Here is a 17,863-nt window from a genome sequence, read left to right on the forward strand (position 1 = left end):
TGTCTTGTCTCCATCAAACACTACCATCCCTTTCATCAAAGGTCATGCACAGGTGTTTTCACTCATTCTGAAAGTGAAAGCAGCAAACAGTGTAAGTCCCGTATAAAACTGTTTTTTGTGTTCATTTGGGATTTTATTTTAATGTAGCAGCAAGTTTTGATGCATTTTTAAACATTCTAATAACAGTTTGGTGACACTTCTGCAGTTCTTTTACAAAATCGATAAAACTGTAATTTCTTAACGTATCTGTCTTTGAATTATGAGCCAGAGGGTAACTTCTTTTCTTTTCTACCCCTGAAAGTGAATTAGATTGAAGTTTGGCATTAGTATATAAGGAATTATATAAGGTCATCTCACAGGATTCCATGTTCTAGTTAGAGCCCAACCAAGACTATATCACACACACAAATACAGATATGATTCTTGCAGATCTACTTTAGTCTTTTGGGACTGAATCCACTGATCAACAATCCCAGTTTAACTAATTAATTTCAGTTGAAGTAGTTGTGAGTGCTGATGTGAAACCAGTACATGAATAAAAAAGTTTTCCACACACCGATTAAATCATGAGACGGATCCAAAGATGATTTTAACCACCTGAGTGAATGTATTATGGATGTGCAGCTCCATTAATAAGAAGTTCTGTTGTACTTTGGCGTAAGCTGATGCGTGTACACTATAAATCTCTGGCTTGCTGCAGAGTATACTGTTTAATGTGGTGAGGTTGGCATTCAACGATGCAGCAAATGTGTGAGGCTTCAGTAGTATTTGTAAGACTAGTGAAGCTCTATAAGAAGGGATGATGGACCACAGCGCCAAACAAAATACTGGGTTCCAATAGAAATGGTTACCCAGCTGTTTTGGGTACTCGCACACAACTGTACAAGTACTGCATAACAATGCTACTTGCACTGTTGTTAATAGGCTTGCGATATTAAACAGTTGCTGTGATGTTTCTATTTATCTAGATTGTTATCGCTGTCTATGGGTATGTCTGTGTTGGTTTCCTTTCTGCATGTTTGTTCCTGACATTTGTGTGTGAACACAATGAGGTCTACTAACATGCAGTTACTAAGAAACAGAGTTGATTCCTTGTATTTGTCAGCTTGCTCTGATTATGTTCCAGTTGTTTATAACACAAACACAAAATTGGCTGAAAAATATTTTATTGCCAACTAACAGTAGAAAAGCTCCAGATACATGATTTTCTGTTTTCCATAAACACACACACACTATCACATAAACACACAGCAAGATATAGTCATAATATAATAAAAATATATAATATTTTGCAGATATGTAAGTTTTTGTGACTGTTCATGGTCACTTTGATTTGTCTTGTGATTCCTCAGGCACGTTTTCTCTGCCCCTTCCTTCCTCTCCTGAGGGTTTTCCTCCTTCCTTTGCTGCCTCTCTTTTTGGATGCATTCTTTGATGTCATGGATGCTGCTGGTGTCATAGATGCTGCTGGTGTCATGTCATTTGTGGATCCTTCTTCATTCCGTCCCTCCTCGAGCAACGCTTTTCTGTCCTTGTTCACCTTCTCAATAGCTTTTTTTGCCTGTCGGCTTTCAGGGTCCCAGCACAGTGTCTTTCCAAGCACTGTGTGTAACCTGAAATTGATGGTGAGCTGTTAATGGCATGGCAGGTGAAATGTGGCTGGTGGGTGCAGTACAGTCTGAACAAAATCGTTTATCCTCACTTACGTTTATTGATACCTAGTCATGCAGATAGTTGGTTAAGGTTTTGAAATTTCTTAGCTCAATGTAAGAAATTTGGCATTTCAAAAATTCTCCTGTTACTCAGGAATCTATTGTTCTTGTTATGAACCTATTTTTTTACAGTACAAAGTCGTTCCAATGACATCTGTTGATAGTTTGGTTTTTGAATTTTTAAGAATGACAGGCACACTTCCTGGAAGGAGTTGTTGAATCTATTAGACATATATTTCTTTAGTGCTCTGAGCAGGATGACATATAAAATATTATGCGAAAATATACATGGGAGAGTACATGTGGACAGGGATAGTTGTTTTAAGTTTACATATGGCTAAATTCAGTACAATGTGAAACTGCAAGACACTTACAGAACTGCTCTCATGGGACAGATCCCTTCAAGCTGAATGGTGTAATTCACAATACGACTAATTGGCACTCTGGTGTCGGACCATCCGAGACAACAGTTTTTCGTGGATCCCTGAGCTAAAAAGGTCACACATAGAAAAAGGCAGATTAGGTACCATTCATTTTACTGAGACAAACATTCAGACCTCAGTCAAAAACTCCAACTTTTCTGCAGTACTCACTTGCATTGGCAAAAGTCTCCCATGTGGTGAAACAGAGGAGAGCGGCTAAAACCAGACCGAACTGCATCTTCAGAATTACACCTTGGCTTTGTCCGTCAGAGGTTCAGCGTAGAATCTTTCAGCACTTTTACAGCCTGTATCACTCACAGCATATAATCTCGCTGATTTCTGGGGTAGATATAAACGCAGTGTTGCTCACACGGCAGGCCTGATGTGTACGTTCAATTAGCGCAGCTCTCCGTGTCTTTATGAGTATTAAAGTTTTGATCTTGGCTTTTTATAAAACACAAGCCCCTTCTGCCTCTCCCCCTGCTAACACCTAACCTACCTCTATGGGGGGTAGTCACTGCAGCCACACAATGGGGAGTGGAAACTATGAGTTCACTTTTCACAAGACAAAGATGAGAAACAGTCCATTCACCACAGCCCTGCCCACAATGCAACAAGTACGTCTGCAGTATCACTGACAACTACAAACAACTATAAACACACATAGCAGCGTGCACACATACACTGATACTCATCACTTTCCTCTACACTTCACTCTGAAAGCCACAAACTGTTTCTATAGAAGTCAAAAATTTCACAGTTTGAAAAGTTAGAGAGCTGAAAGGAACCTTAAATGTTATCCAGTGTTCTGTCAGGTGAGGGAAAGTTTCTCATGGTTAATCAATTAAAGGCCTCCTCTGGTGGAAACCAATTTTTTTTCACCTTGCTTACAAGTCCATGGGGTGTTTTTATAAATGCTGCAAGACGTATCATGGGTCAAGTAAGCAGTCAAAGCCACAGTGGAGCATTTCCACCATGAAACTGCAGTTTTTCAGTGACAGTCACATGGATTCAGACTTCCACGGTTTCATGCATAACAAACCAAAGGAATTGAGTCTGTCTACTTGCAGTGTGGGGCTTTCAGTATCATCATTCGACAGAATCAGTTTCAGGTTCGAACATGTATGGCTGAATGACTCCAGTATTACAGCTTGCCACTGTGTAATGCCAAGTAGATTTACAGTGGTTGAGCAGAGTTGTAGGTGAGCTGCTATGCTGAAGCTGCCATGAGTAGATAGGGTTGACTGGAGAGAAAGGCAGGGACAGTGTAGATTCTTGAAAAAGCAACAATGTAGAACTTCATCTAATCCACTTTAAGGTCGGCAATAAATATCGGAGTATGTAACTCTGATAAGCAAGATGAAATAAATAACGAGAGAGAGGCTTCTAGATAAATGACACAACTTTGGTAAATTCTTCCCAGAAACATCAGCTTTCATCCTGTCAGTACTTAGCAATCCAACTGATATTGAAAATAATTTCTAAATTTCGACCCTTGACCTTTCTTACCAAAGATAAGAACACTGTTTAAATGCGAATTTGTGTGTGAGTGCAGGAGTGCAAGCGTCACCTCAACAGATTTGCACCCACTAAATACCTGCTGACTTAGACATGACACCAAGAACGCTGAAAAGTGAAAAGTGTTCCAATATCCCGTCACTACCCCCTCTTTACTGTCACCCATATGCTCAGCACAGCTCTCCACAGCAGGCTATATTCACTATAATATCCAGCTAATATCATCAGCAAGCAACAGCTAACAACATGTCAAGCCAGCTAGCATGTTGCTACCTGCAGCACAGTATGTTTGCATCATATGTTTGCACCAGCACTTCTGTTAAAGGTCTGCAATAATATTCTTTGTCTGTTTGCTGATTTAGTAATGCACAAGTCCAGCATGTGATCAGGTCACCACTGACTGTCTATTAGAGCCTGCATTTGTTTGGCACCACATCAAACCAAGACCATGATGTGGTAATGTGATGTGCAGAGAAAAAGACTCTGTGATTGCTGTGATAATTATGGTAATTTTCCTTTGAGGAATATTAGAAAATGTTATATACTGCTCTAATTATTTACTGCCTTCAAGAATGATCAATTATAGAATCAGTATGTTTTCTCTGCATATCACAACATCTGTTCAGTCAGTTTGCTGTCACACAAAATGCCACAAAAACAGCTCTGCAGGTGACAGTGAATAATGTTAGAGTATAGAATATATTTTGCAGAAGTTGGAACAAGTTCTTCTACTATAAGTGAAGTAAATTAATAATTGCAACATATTTTTGATGTATTTTATTATATATTAATGAGCATTTTTTTTGTAGCAACTGTTCTGTGTAAAATCAGTAAGACAGCAAATTGACACTATATTTAGAGATAAATAGAGGCGTAGTAAACAATGTGAGTGAATAATGTGAGCACTATTTGTGTGATATTGTTGCTTTTCTGTTTCAGGGCTGGGTTTGGCTTTATCTGAACCCGTGGGTCTGCCATTCTACTACAACCACCACATCCTGAATGATCACACAAGCAGGTGTATGCGTGAAAATGCATGCTTGTGGTGGTCCGTCTCAGCAGAACATTAATAGGTGAGCTGTTTCCTCTCTTCTTAGAATGTTGAACGCAATGCGATGAAACCTCTCAGTGGGGATGGAACGCTAAATATATGTGATTAAAACTGCTGACCGCATACACCTCTGGGTGGAAAGAGAAAAGGACATAATAGTTTAGAGGAAGACTTTTGTACTTCTGTATTAATAATGGAAAAAAAACTTCTATGAGATGTAAAAGGTGCCAGTTATAGAGATGAATCTACAATAATTCATCAGACATGGCTAATTTTTGCATCTTTCAGCTCATTGTTTTGGTTTTGCACCGCTGTTCTCATCTACAGTGTTTCCAGGTATACGAGACACTGAGTCTGAAATATGAAACTCTTAGTTTGCTACTTGCAAACACACGACAGGAGTAGGGAACATTGTGGAGCATTTACAAAGCTCTTCACTTGACTGAATGTGTGGATTAAAGGCAAAACAGGCCTGCATGGATTTCATTGCATATAAAGGAAGATAATACAACATTGAAGTTGTTTTCAGTAAATATTTCGACATATTATAAACGTTTAAAGCATTTCAGAAAGTGTAATTTGTAGAGATGCAGGATTATGATTGTGATTAAAAGTGACTACAAAATCTTAAATAAGCAAGCAAGTATAATATAATGCAGCTCTTCTGACATAAGGTACGTGTGTGTCTGTTCGTAACGTACAATGCAGAGGAGACTTTTTGTGGTCAAACCATCAGGAGGAAAAAATGTTCTTTCACATTGTTTCTCTCAGCTCCACGCCACATCAGTCTGATGACACCGAAGAATGGGAAGAAGTTTGTTGTCATCTTCCTACCATTTACACACACACACACACACACACACACACACACACACACACACACACACACACACACACACACACACACACACACACACACACACACACACACACACACACGTACACACACACACACGTACATACCAAATGATAGTTTCACATGACTTCACAGGGCTTTGTCTAAATCTTATACTATGTTTTATACAGCACTTTATAAAATATTGGCTCAAGAATAACAGATACGCTGATATAAAACAAGTCTTCACACCAATAGTTTTATACCACTAGGTTTAAGCTCATACTATACATAGCAACCATACTTATACTATGCTCACACTTTTGTTTATTTACATTTTAAGTTGCAAATTACATTTGCATTCAAATGCCCAACCGCTCAGTCTTATAAAAGGCAACATAAGTGGGCCACTAATTTAGTCAGAGGGAAAACCCATTGCACTGTGGTTTGAGCAAACGTTGCATCGACCCGACCTCAAACCCCCTCCCCCCTTTACTCTCAGCCCCTTCAACCTTCTCCAGCTGTAGCGCACAGCGAGACCGAACTGTACTTTCTGTTTCAGCCCACACATAGTAAAGAGTGTCTTTTTACAACCTTTTTTTTTCTTTTTTTAGAATGACACATCACAGTGTTACTGCCGCTAAATGATGGAAACATGCTAACTGAAAGCCCCTAAAGCTTCCACCTGGTCAGCTTGAAGCCCACCATGTGGTAGCATCACAGTGAGGGGAGGTGGAATATGGCAGCTACTATTACTGTTGAAAATGATCGAGATGAGAACGCAGACAATGACTCACTATCGGTCCTGAGAACTAGCGGAGAGTAGATTTTAATTAAAGAAAGGTTTGTGGTGGAGTTGACATTTTATTTAGGGGTTTTGTGTCATGAGAGTGGAATAAGAAGGTAATGACACAGTTAGAGAGCAGCTCTGATGTTTCTCATAATAAGTATATTTTTTAATGTTTCATCACAAAGCATAAACATGATACAGCATAATTTCTCTCTATCACCTGGTAGCACCTTGTAATGAAACCTTGTAGCTTCAAACATTATCATAGAGAATAAACACTTGCCAATATTACAACTGTTGTAAAACAAAAACCTTCTATTGTATAAAATGCAAAAATTTCAGATCGATGCTTTGGAATTACAGTATTTTACAAAAACATGGATCTGTTTGCTGAAGAGAATATTATAACTCGAACATCAGAGCTTACAGGCTTCTATTAAGGTAGAACTCACCACGCTGTGTTTTGAAATAAACTGCAGCAAACAGCCAAATATTCTCCTCTTTGTTAAATTTAAATATGTTAAAATGTAACTAAGAATTGGACCAGGTAAAGAAAACTGCTGAGGGCAGTGGTGAAAAATATGTTTGTTTTTTAAATACTGCACATAAGTGCACTGTAAATGTCAGGCACTTGTCACTTTAAGCATTCACTCGGTTACATTTACAGACGTAGTTATTGGCTACTTTACAAACTGTACATAGAAAATATCTGAAATACTTGTCACTTTGTAATAGATTGAACTGCCTACAGTAATAGTATATCAGCAAGTTTAAGTAAGCTCTGCTTTGTGAACAGTAAAAAGGTAATTACTAAATAATGCATCATTGCTGATGATCTAATAAATGAATGTCTAATAAAGTAACACTCTTCGAGGATGTTACTATGCACTGGGCACATTTAATTTAGTTTTATAACTTTTTTCGTAAATTTCATTTATAGTGCCTACTTAAGTAACATTTTGAAAATAGGAATCCAGTCTAGTCTGTAAAAGCTTTCATATCTCATGTCAAGAATCTTGACCATCTCTTCTCAAAGTGTCACTGCATCTTTTGTGGTCTTTAGAAGGAGATGAAGGACTAAAACAGATGAGAAATCAAGATGAGGAGAGAGAATGCTGTGACACAGATTGTAGTTCTGCTCTATCAAACACCTCGACAGCAATCTATTTTAAACCTTCCAATAAACAAACTTTAGCCATTGCATTCAGACCATTTTTATTAGCCAATGTCAGTTAGTAATAAAATACAGTGAAAGTTATATACATATTTACATTCATGCAACAGTTTAGATAAACATTATTTAACAGAAAATCATACATAAAAAGGCAAATATAATAGAGGTCATTATTAGTTCACAAACATTAGGAAAGGTAGGATATAGGAAGACATTCAACGTCTGTGGTTCTTTAGTTTCAACAGTGCTAACGTTCTGGGTGAATGTGTAGTCAGTGGTGCAGCTTGTTTCGGGTGACATGTTGTTTCTGCCAATTCTTTCCATCCAAATAGGCCATGCTGGTCTGTGTCCACAGCTTCACAGGGTCAGAGCAAAGTCTGTTGCCTCTCATTGTGGTGAACCTATAAAATCACAGCACAATAAACAGACATTTACTAACATGCTGCAGCAAGAGTAGATGATTATTTAAAACGTTGTGGTTCATTCTGAAATACAGTGTGTTATAACACAATAGATCACTAGAAGAGAAGTTAGTTTTTCTGACTTACACCACTGCATGTAAAGGACAAGACGCTGAATCTTCTATGTAGTATTCCTTCAGCCGGTCTCGGTGGATTTGATTGTCTACAAGTTTGCGACAGCAGTTTCCAATCCCACCTTTGAATAAGAACACAAGATTCTCATATTACCACCATCATCATGACAAATGAAATAATACACCAACAAACTAAAAGCTCATGAATACAAATGTATTTATTGTTCTTACCTTGAGCGGAGGCAGTGGACACCATGAAGGTTAGGAGAAAAAGTGAGATGAAGGAGAGACTTGTCATTGTGTGTCTTTAGCTGGAACAGATATGATTTGTGCTCAACACTGCAAGCGCTTTTAAAGACCACCGACTCTGTCAACGTTCATTTATGCTGCTTGCAAATCAAGTTTGCTGCACCTACAGATGCGCACACGCTTGGAAAGTAGAGTGTAAGACTTCCTCCCACAATGCGGCGCTCGTCCTTCCACACTCATAACGAGTGGTCTGAAGGTGTCAGTACATTTTCCCCTGTAATAGGATGTGGTCTTTGTATACTTTTAATGTTTGCATTTCAAATTACTATGTGGAAAACACTTGTAATGCATGCACCTGTGATATCTGGATCTCAGAACATCTTAATTATTATGATCAGTGACAGTCATTCTATCATTAGTTAAGGTTTTTTTTTAGAGGGATCAACAAGCATTGGTTGGTGCTTTTTTACACAGACCACTTCACCGGCTAGATTTTAGTTTATTTGTTGAAACCATAAAAGGGTGACAGAGTAGCCGATAACATTTCTGAGTCAGTGTGTATGAACTATTCAGTTCAGATTAAGCCTATGTAAGTCCAAAAGTATCCACCGAAATAGAAAATGTCATGGATCTTAAAACAAAACCCACACAACAGGAAAATCTTTAAGTTATACTGAAGTGAGTGGGAATTCCTACAGTGTGCAACAGCTGCCTGTCTCACTTTCTAGCACGGAAGCTTTCTACTGTTGGGTTTTTGAGGTGAGTGACTCTCGATGCTACATGCGCTGCTGTACTCATTTCTGCAACCACACTGCATGCAGACAGGCAAAACACATTCGCCCATGTTGACCTCGTGGCATTTGCAATCAACTGTGAGGTTATACACAATTATACATGCAGACAGAGATGCAGCAAATTCCACTGAAACCCACATGGTTTGTGGTCACACGTTGTGTCAAACATGTGAGTAAGTCATGGCAGCGGAGACATTTCAGTCCGTTCCAAAATCCTGAATGTTGTGTGTTGAGTTGTTTGACAGATAGAGCCATATAAGTTATTGTGCTAATATGGTAAATATGTTTCCTGCTAAATGCACCTAAGTCGCAAAAATGTCCAGATCAGCATGAGGTAGCAGTGACAAGGATCCTGATTCAGTCAAATTAGGAGAAATTATTTGCAACTAAATCAATCAATACTTGTACTTAGTGGCTTTAAACAGGGCCTTCACACTAGACAGCCACTGTAAATGCAAGTGGGTGGCAAATTGAGGGAAAGATCAACCCAAAGTGTCTTAGTAAGGTGTTGGGCAACCACATTTTGCCAGAACAGCTTCATTGTTCCTTAGTCGGTTCCTTGGTTTTTAGTCTCAGAAACTCTACTGAAAAGAAGAAACATCATTCCTCCAAAAGCTAATTCCTCCTTTGTCGTTTTGGTGATGGTGGAGGAGACGCTGTCAGTCCAGAATCTTCAATTCTGCTGAGATCTAGTGACTGTAAAGGTCAGAACATATGATTCACGTCATTTTCATACTAACCAAATCATTCAGTGACCCCTCAGTGCCCTTTCAATGAGATCATCATCATCATCATCATCATCATAGAAGACTTCTTTTAACAGGATAGAAATGTTTCATCACAGGATGAAGGTGATCACTCAGAATAACTTAGCATTGCCCCTCTAAGGCAACAAGTTCACGCAAACAAGGGTTCAGGTTTTTCCTTTAATTTGTCACCAGTTTTTACACCCATGTATGAAGATCGTCAAATATAAACTCCATATATTTTGAAAGGGTTTATTTATTATATGTGTAGTTGCAGTTTCCCCATATGTCAAACAGATGGAGCTAGTACATACAAAGAAGGGATGGAATGAACAGAGCTAAAGATGGATGCAAGTCATGAGCGATATGAGAATTTCAGTACAATGACTTTCCAGTTTACTTTAAAAAAATGTAAACTTCGTGATGGTTTCCTTTACTGCATATGTTGCAATATGTATTTTTTTTCTTCACAGTCAAACTCTTAAGAGATGCTGACCAACGCTGCATGATGGAAGAACCGAGGTATCATCCCAGGATTTGGGTTTTCCAGGTAAGCTTTAATACCTGCTGCTGAAAATAACCTGCAGTTATGTATCTATTTATCTGCAATTTGTACAAAGTTGCCATTTTATATCTCATCCTTGCTGCTGTGGCTCTCTGGCCTGTCCTTAACACATTCCAGCAACTATTAGATACTTCAGGAACCCCAAGCCAGATAGGAAATACTGTATTTGTCGTCAGTGCAGCACAGAAACATTTATGCGCCTCTATAACATTAAGAACATCCTCAATCATTGTTTTCTATTTGCTTACTGCAACTTGCATTTTGCGGAGTGTCTAATTTCTGTTTTATTAATTTCTCTTTGTTATGCTGTGAACTGCTAACAGGCTATAAAGCAAACTTCTCTCTGTATAAACAAAGGTAAAAATACTGCGATTAACAAAAGAAAAAGCAACTGATTTCACCCTCATTAGTTAAAATACACCAGAACTTAAAAACTGCCTGGAAAGTGGTAATAAAAATGGGTGCCAGTATGTTTTCTTCTGGTTTAATTTTTCAAATAAAAAGTCACAGGAGTCCAACCAAACATGGTTTAACAGCTCATATGTTTAGTTTACTAAAGAGAACTGAATTGAAGTTGTGAAGGGGGAATTCAGTTGTACTTTCTTTTTCTCATCACAAGAAATATTTGTTTCCCATTTATTGATTTTTTTTTTTTAAACAAAGCTTCTAAAGCAGCGGTGAAAGCTGAGATTCTTGTTGAACAGTAAAAATACTGTAGGTTGCCTAATGTATTGATATCATAAAGCATCGTCAGTAAAATTTGCTTAATTTTTTGCGATAAATGTAATAATATCGTAATCTTAAAGTTACTCTACAGAATGATAAAGTGAGTTTCGGTGAGTGAGTCTTCTTGCATAGCTGACTGTTAAGAAAAAAAATAAAAACTCACCGCACACGACCTACTTGTTACAGCAGACAGAATATTTCTGACTTACTGGTGAACATAGCTGATTATTTAGCAGATAAGGACACTGTTTTATTTTGCAAAGCTGGGTGAGAGGAGAAGTATTGCTTAATATAACTAATCCAGATTAAAATGAGATTAAACCTCTAAAGTGAGACCAGATATTTCCCCTCAGCTGCAGTGTCTCTGGTAATTACCTTATAGTCAAAACGGAGCTGTCATTTGGTCGATTTTAAAATGACATTGTAAGTAGAAATTTTTCGATGGGTCCATTAGGCTTAATTGATTCTATCTTTTCTCTCTCAATGACAGTCTGTTATTGCTGCATGACGCTGGAATGATAACAGATACATCCCTCAGCTGTGCCACAAAGTGCTGAGGTCTGCAGTGCAACGATTCACTTTAAGGTTGTTCCAAGTATTGCAGCATATTGTCCCTTCATTTGGCAGCAAGTTGGAGCCCAGAAAGATAATGATTTTAGAGAAGTCATGACATCGTATATCTGTCTCCTGCAATCACGCCCATTATCATGAAATAGTGACTGCAATCATTTCATCCGTTAGACCAACAACCTTGATGTAAGATTTAACAAGAAACTTGTGAATGAGCTGCATGTAAAAACTGACTTTTCTTTTTCAATTCAAGTGTTTAGCATTTTAATGAAGTCGATCACACTCTTCCTGCTTCCTTCCTCATTTTAAGCTATCATTTCTGCTTTTTATTGACAAGGAATTTAATTCAGAAACCCCAAATCCAGTAAAGTAGTTTCTGTGTGTTTCACTATCAGCTGACACTGAATGCTGACTCTTCATTAGCCTGTACAAAGTTAGAGGTTTTCACATGCATTAATACAGATTTTTTTTACAATATAGTTTATCACCTTAGTGGAACATCTTAGTGTTAAGAGTCTGACACGTCTCCTGAGGAATCCCATTCTTTTTTGGCAAATCTTTCAAGTTCCTCCAGATTTGATGGTCTTCTGACATGGACCCTGGTCTTCAGTTGACCCCCCAGATTTTCAATGGGATTCAAGGCAGGGCTTTGTGCATATGGATGTTTTGGGTCGTTGTCATGTTGGAAGACAAAGCGACAACTCAGACCCAAGTTTGCAGCCGACTGCTTGATGTTTTGTTTCAAAATCTTCATATATCCTTCTTTCTTAATGATTCCTTCAACCTCGACAAAATTCCCAGTTCCAGACACACTGAATCATCCCCACAGCATGATACTGCCACCACTATGTTTAACTGTGGGGACGGTGCTCTTTTGTTATATGCCTCTCTCTTCTTTCTCCAAACATAAGCAACGTCTCTGTGGCCAAAGAGCTCTAGTTTGGTCTCATCTGACCAAAGGACACGCTTCCAGTATTCATAATCTTTCTCCAGGTTGCCTTAGCAGACTTCAGTCTGCTAAGGCAACCCTAAACCCTCCACTTCTGTAGAAGTGGAGGGTTTAGGGTTCAGTCCATTTCTGTGCAGGGCTCTAGTGACTGTCTTCTTTGACCCTACAATTCCTGACTCGGCTACGTCATTAACTAGTGTTTTGGTGGTTGTTCTAGCATCTCTCACAAGTTTTCTTTCCAGAGTCTTTGAAATCTTTTGCTTCCTACCTCTGTCAGACTTTTTCTGTACTGTGTGGCTCTCTTTGAATTTCTTGATGAGACTTCTCTCTTCACTTCTTGACACTTGGAAATGCTGTGATGACTTTGTATACCCTTCTCCTCATTTGTAAGCATAAACAATTCTTTTTCTCAAGTCTTAATGGATTCCTTTTGTTTTTGGCATGATGCTTTCTCAAGTGACAGCTCAAATCCTTAATGAAGTTTTTATACTGTGTGCATTACAAAGTTAAAGCACATGATTGCACAACAGTGGTTTGGCTCAATAAAAAGGTCAGTTCTTTAGGGGTGTAATAATTTTGACCCTGGTAGTTTTTGTTTTTTGTTAATAATTTTTTTTCTGTTTGCAAAGTTAAATAATGTAAGCATCCAAAATAAAACCAGGACATTTGGAAAAGCTGTGCTAAAAATTCCTTGACCTGTTAAACAACACTTGGGATGTTTTTTTTTTGTTTGTTTTTGTTTTTTTTTAAAAAGAAAACAAACTAAAATTTCATTGAGGAGGAGGTAATAATTTTGTTTTCAACTGTAGGGGCGGCACACATGAATCCCTTGCTGTTTTCTTTTTACCTTGTAGTTCTTGCACTGTGACATGCCTTGATAGCGTACTAATTGGATTTTATTATACCCATCCCGCACAGAGTGAAGTACAGTAAACTTACACAATTGAGTCTTGTGTACACTTCTCCAAATGAAGCAAAACTATTTTAGTTCCTTCCTTTGGGGCATTTTCCAGTCATGTCTTTCTTGTAAAAATAATCTTCAGGCAGCGTCGAATCTTACTGAAAAAGATCTGAGATGACAAGTTCTGCTTCTTTGACAACCAGTTTTAGAAATTATCGCTAAAAGACGACATCTAAGCTCAGCTGCACTGTCACTGTGTTGTTCGCATCCTGGTGTCACGTATTTATTTCTGTGAATTGACTCTGGACTGACAGAAAACTACGATAGGAATCATCATCACAATCTTATACAATTCACTGAAAATATACACAAGTGGATCCTGTGATCACTCCCCTGGTTCAAATGCAGTTTTCTGTGATAGATTATGAGCCTGTCCTTCACCTGTTAACTGGAATCCAGCACTGAGGTTGTAACTAGAGATGAGTTACAGTCATGTAATTGCTAGTCGTCATGAGTAGATCTCTAACTTCCCCTTGAACGTAGGTGATTTTTTTTTTAGGAATAAAGGTTTCTAATGTGTTGATTAAAGCAACATATTCTAAGAGTATGAATAATTATTGAACACAGATAGAAGCCAAAGAGCTACATTCATTCATTGTTTAAACCAATCTGTTTCTTCTGGGACAAAACTGACTGAAAAAACTCACTTCTTCCTCTTTTGTGTGGCATTTTTTTAAATTATTTTTTTAAAATATGAAAATGCAAGTTAAAAGTGAACCCAGTATTTATTGTGTCAAGAAATACATTTCTGCTTCCATTTGTTTTAGTTTCTCATTTGGTTAAATCATAATAGTCTCATTGAACATGTTGAGACTTGTATCCGCAGTGACAGTACATGCAAGGACAAATGACCAAATTTGGCTGGAGGATGCTCGGAAACTTGTGGTTTGCGGCGGAAAGCCTTAGGATCTCCTTCCTTCCCCTTTTCTGCCACATTCTAATGAGCATGACCGTCAGCAGCAGAGAAAGAGGACGGATAGAAAGTGATAGAAGGATGACACACTGGGCAGAGTGACCAGCACATGATCCTTCATGTACATTATTGCTGAGATCAGCAGGGTTTAAATGCAGACAATTATTGTTTAGATGGAGCTTAAATATAGTTAACCAGTCAGGTTGAAAAGAACTTTACTGTTTGTATAGTATGAATTCCCATCATTACAGTTTTTCTGCTCTCTATTATTGGTTTTTCTGTTTAAAGGTGGAGTATATCCCTTTAATACAACACATAGAGAGATACAGAAACATTTGCCATCTTTCATCTGCAGGTTTAGACAAACTTCACACAGAATATTATAACACGAATGCGACAATATTAAACAAAGCCTACCAAGTGACCTAAACTTGCTTTGATTGATTACCAGTATATAGGTAGAGCACAGCAGGTCTAGTAGTTTGTGAATGTGTATTTCACTTCATTTGTGACTTTTCTGTTGGATCATTCCATCTCAAATCATCACATTTTTAGAACAATTCATCCTTTACCATCTCTGATCTGCCTGAAATTTGTAGGTATTTGTAAAACTTTAGCTTGATATATCAAATCCTTCTTGAGATGTATATATATTTTAAAAATATCCCATCAAATCTCTTTCAGCACATTTTTTCCCCACATTTAAATTTGCAGCTATACTTGAACCACAATATCTCAGGCATTATAAAGAATGTGAAAATTGCACTGTTATTGCTCCTCGTGCCATTGATTTAGAATCTGCCATAATGGACAAGAAGATTAAATAATCTCTGATTATGGGTGAGTTAAATTATGAAGAAAAGAAAATGAAGCCATCATGAAAAGCCCCCCATCATCCCCAAAAATTGAAAATGTAGAAGTCAGTTAGGGATACTTTATGAACCACATGTAGCTGTATGTCACAATAAAACCAAACAAAACAAAATATATCAAATACTTTAGAATAAGAAATAGTTATAGACAGCCTAATCCAAGTAGAACAGAGTTCTGATATTTCAAAAATGATTCCCCAAATATAACTCAAATTATTATGATCATTATTACTGGCCTTTTATTCTTAATAGATATTGTCTTCCAACCATAACTTCAATTTTCAATGTGTGGAAAATGTGCTAAAGGGGAACAAAGACCAATTTTTTAAAATGCTTGGAAAGTATTTTATATATGAAGCTAAAAATTCACTGATACCATTTGAATTCTCCATAGTTTGAGATTTAAAAAAAAAAGGTTTTATGCAAATCAGAGGTGGTCAAGCAGAAGGCAACTGATGATTTGTGATGGAATACAATGCTGGTAAGAGGAAAAAATCATGAAAGAATTTTCCTGAGAACAGCTACATAGTCTGTGTCAATGCCATGATGAAATCACAAAAAAGGGAAATGGAGTCTGCAGCGTCACCCAAGTGCATCCTCTCCCCACCCTGATACGCACACACTCTGTAGAAAATCCAAAGACACAATTCATCCGGTCAGATTGTCCTGGTTCCTCTTTTCACTGCATAAAACCTGGAGGTCTGGTCAGAGGAGATCAGTCATCTCCATCTGCCAGATCCACCGGTCAGCTTCTGCAAAGAACCTCTGGAACATCTCACACAGAAACCATGCAGCTGTGCATCAGAAGACTGGCTTGTCTGGCCGTCCTCGCTGGGGTTCTGGTGATGGCAGCAACAGCTTCTGGTAAGTTTCATGTCACAGATCCATCAATATATTATAGTTCTGACCTAAGCTTTTGTACACGTGCCGCTCCGTCATCAACCAGGCAGAAACTGTACTTTGGTGTGCATTTATAAATTGGTTACACTTTGAAGGGAATGTAAAGATTGCGCTTGTTTTGCTTCCTGAAACAGAAATGAAGATAGCAAAGTGCTGCACTGAGGTCAGTGTCCAGAACATCACTGCTCCCATCATCGGCTACAGGATCCAGAGGAAAAACCTCCCATGTGTCCGCGCTGTCATGTAAGAATTATCTCCTTATTTTATGACACACAGTGTTGATCCAAACTTTTATACAGTCACAGTTTTTATACCATCCAAATACAAGTTCTTACTTTGATTGTTTTCTCTACCCAGATTTGAGACCTCAGAGGGGCAAGTGTGCAGCCACTGGAAACAGGACTGGGTGTTTGACAAGATCAAGGAGCTAGAGTGAGTATTATATCAGTCAGTGTCCAGCATGGAATAATTATTTGGTTGTTGTTTCATTTACTTCTAAAAAATGTGTTGTTGGGAAATAGCACAAACTGTTATTTTAACCACTGTCTACTGTTTGTGTGTTTTATAGGCAGGCCCGCAAAGCAAAGAAAACTACTGCTGCCCCTACAACCTCCAGTCCATAGAAACTTCTCCTCCTCATCATGAATATCTACAGACAGATGTATTCAAATAATTTAAAAAGTCCTCTAATGTTATCAGTATTTATTATTTATTGTTAGCTGTATTTATTTGTCTGTTGCACCATTTTCCTCATAATTTTATTTCTATGCTATTTGTAAAATGATGCTCAACAGAAACAGAAGATAAAATATATGTATAGATATATATCTCCAGGATGTGTAGCACAAAGTATTACAACTGGAAGTTAAATAAATATTTTTCATCAATTATCCACGTTTGTCAGTGTTTTTGGTTTATATTGAAATTCAAATGTACAGTGGTAGGAAAAAAATATGTCAGATCTTTCAAATGACCAAGTTTTCTGCATTAAAAGATCAAAAAATGTGATCCAAACTTCATCTAAGCCACAAATACAAAAACAGTGTGCTTAAATAAATAACTGATAAACAATTACAATTTTAGGTGAATCCCTGGAAGGAATTTGAATTCTTTCTTGTTCATTCTTGCAGAACTGCCTCAGCTCAGCCATATTCTGAAGATGTAAGTGTCTCTTGATGTCGTTCAACAGCAATAATTGTTCCTGGAGGTCATTGTGCCAAGACCGGGCTGGATACTTTTATTTTTGAAATGTAGTTGCACTTGAGAATTTTTACAACAGATCCAATAATATCAGCTCACTTGTTGCTGCTTACTCTCCGAATTACAGGTTTGGTTAAGGTGGAGTAAAAATGTACATTTTTGCTGCAGTTTTTCTAATCTCACTCTAACCTGGTGATATAGATATAAAGATATATTTTATTTCTATTGTCTTTTATCCATAGAGCTCAAATTTGTCTATTCTGGCCTCACATTTTTGCAGCTGCCCCTAACTAAACCTTAGGATGTTTTTTTAGGAGGAAAAAAATAGACAAGCGCTTAAGGGGTTAAGCTGTGGGCTGCCCTAAAAGGTGAGTTTTCTTT

General features: G+C 37.8%; 2 protein-coding genes across 2 annotated transcripts; both read right to left on the reverse strand.

Annotated features, from left to right (window-relative positions):
• Positions 1–1,149: 1,149 nt before the first annotated feature.
• On the reverse strand, positions 1,150–2,638 carry LOC111565507 (C-C motif chemokine 2-like). The gene is made up of 3 exons (XM_023265605.3): positions 2,306–2,638; positions 2,087–2,201; positions 1,150–1,613 (listed from the first exon to the last, which is right to left on the reverse strand). The coding sequence occupies exons 1-3, from the start codon at positions 2,370–2,372 to the stop codon at positions 1,349–1,351; spliced, it is 447 nt and encodes a 148-aa protein (XP_023121373.2). The 5' UTR covers positions 2,373–2,638; the 3' UTR covers positions 1,150–1,348.
• A 4,888-nt stretch (positions 2,639–7,526) lies between these two features.
• Positions 7,527–8,471, reverse strand: LOC111565511 (monocyte chemotactic protein 1B-like). Its single transcript, XM_023265609.3, has 3 exons — positions 8,269–8,471; positions 8,051–8,159; positions 7,527–7,903 (listed from the first exon to the last, which is right to left on the reverse strand). Exons 1-3 carry the CDS (start codon positions 8,333–8,335, stop codon positions 7,774–7,776), a joined length of 306 nt encoding a protein of 101 aa, XP_023121377.2. The 5' UTR covers positions 8,336–8,471; the 3' UTR covers positions 7,527–7,773.
• Between the last annotated feature and the right edge of the window lie 9,392 nt (positions 8,472–17,863).

This window comes from Amphiprion ocellaris, chromosome 10 (assembly GCF_022539595.1).
Source record: "Amphiprion ocellaris isolate individual 3 ecotype Okinawa chromosome 10, ASM2253959v1, whole genome shotgun sequence".
In the NCBI taxonomy this organism is placed as follows: domain Eukaryota; kingdom Metazoa; phylum Chordata; class Actinopteri; family Pomacentridae; genus Amphiprion; species Amphiprion ocellaris.

Bases quoted from the DNA above. Each gene is read 5' to 3' on its own strand.
- LOC111565507 (XM_023265605.3), bottom strand. From the start codon at position 2,372: ATGCAGTTCGGTCTGGTTTTAGCCGCTCTCCTCTGTTTCACCACATGG. The intron at 2,202-2,305 runs GTGAGTACTGCA...TGACCTTTTTAG, and splicing joins GGAGACTTTTGCCAATGCAA to CTCAGGGATCCACGAAAAAC. The intron at 1,614-2,086 runs GTAAGTGTCTTG...CATCAATTTCAG, and splicing joins TGTCCCATGAGAGCAGTTCT to GTTACACACAGTGCTTGGAA.
- LOC111565511 (XM_023265609.3), bottom strand. From the start codon at position 8,335: ATGACAAGTCTCTCCTTCATCTCACTTTTTCTCCTAACCTTCATGGTG. The intron at 8,160-8,268 runs GTAAGAACAATA...TCTTATTCAAAG, and splicing joins GTCCACTGCCTCCGCTCAAG to GTGGGATTGGAAACTGCTGT. The intron at 7,904-8,050 runs GTAAGTCAGAAA...GTGATTTTATAG, and splicing joins TGTCCTTTACATGCAGTGGT to GTTCACCACAATGAGAGGCA.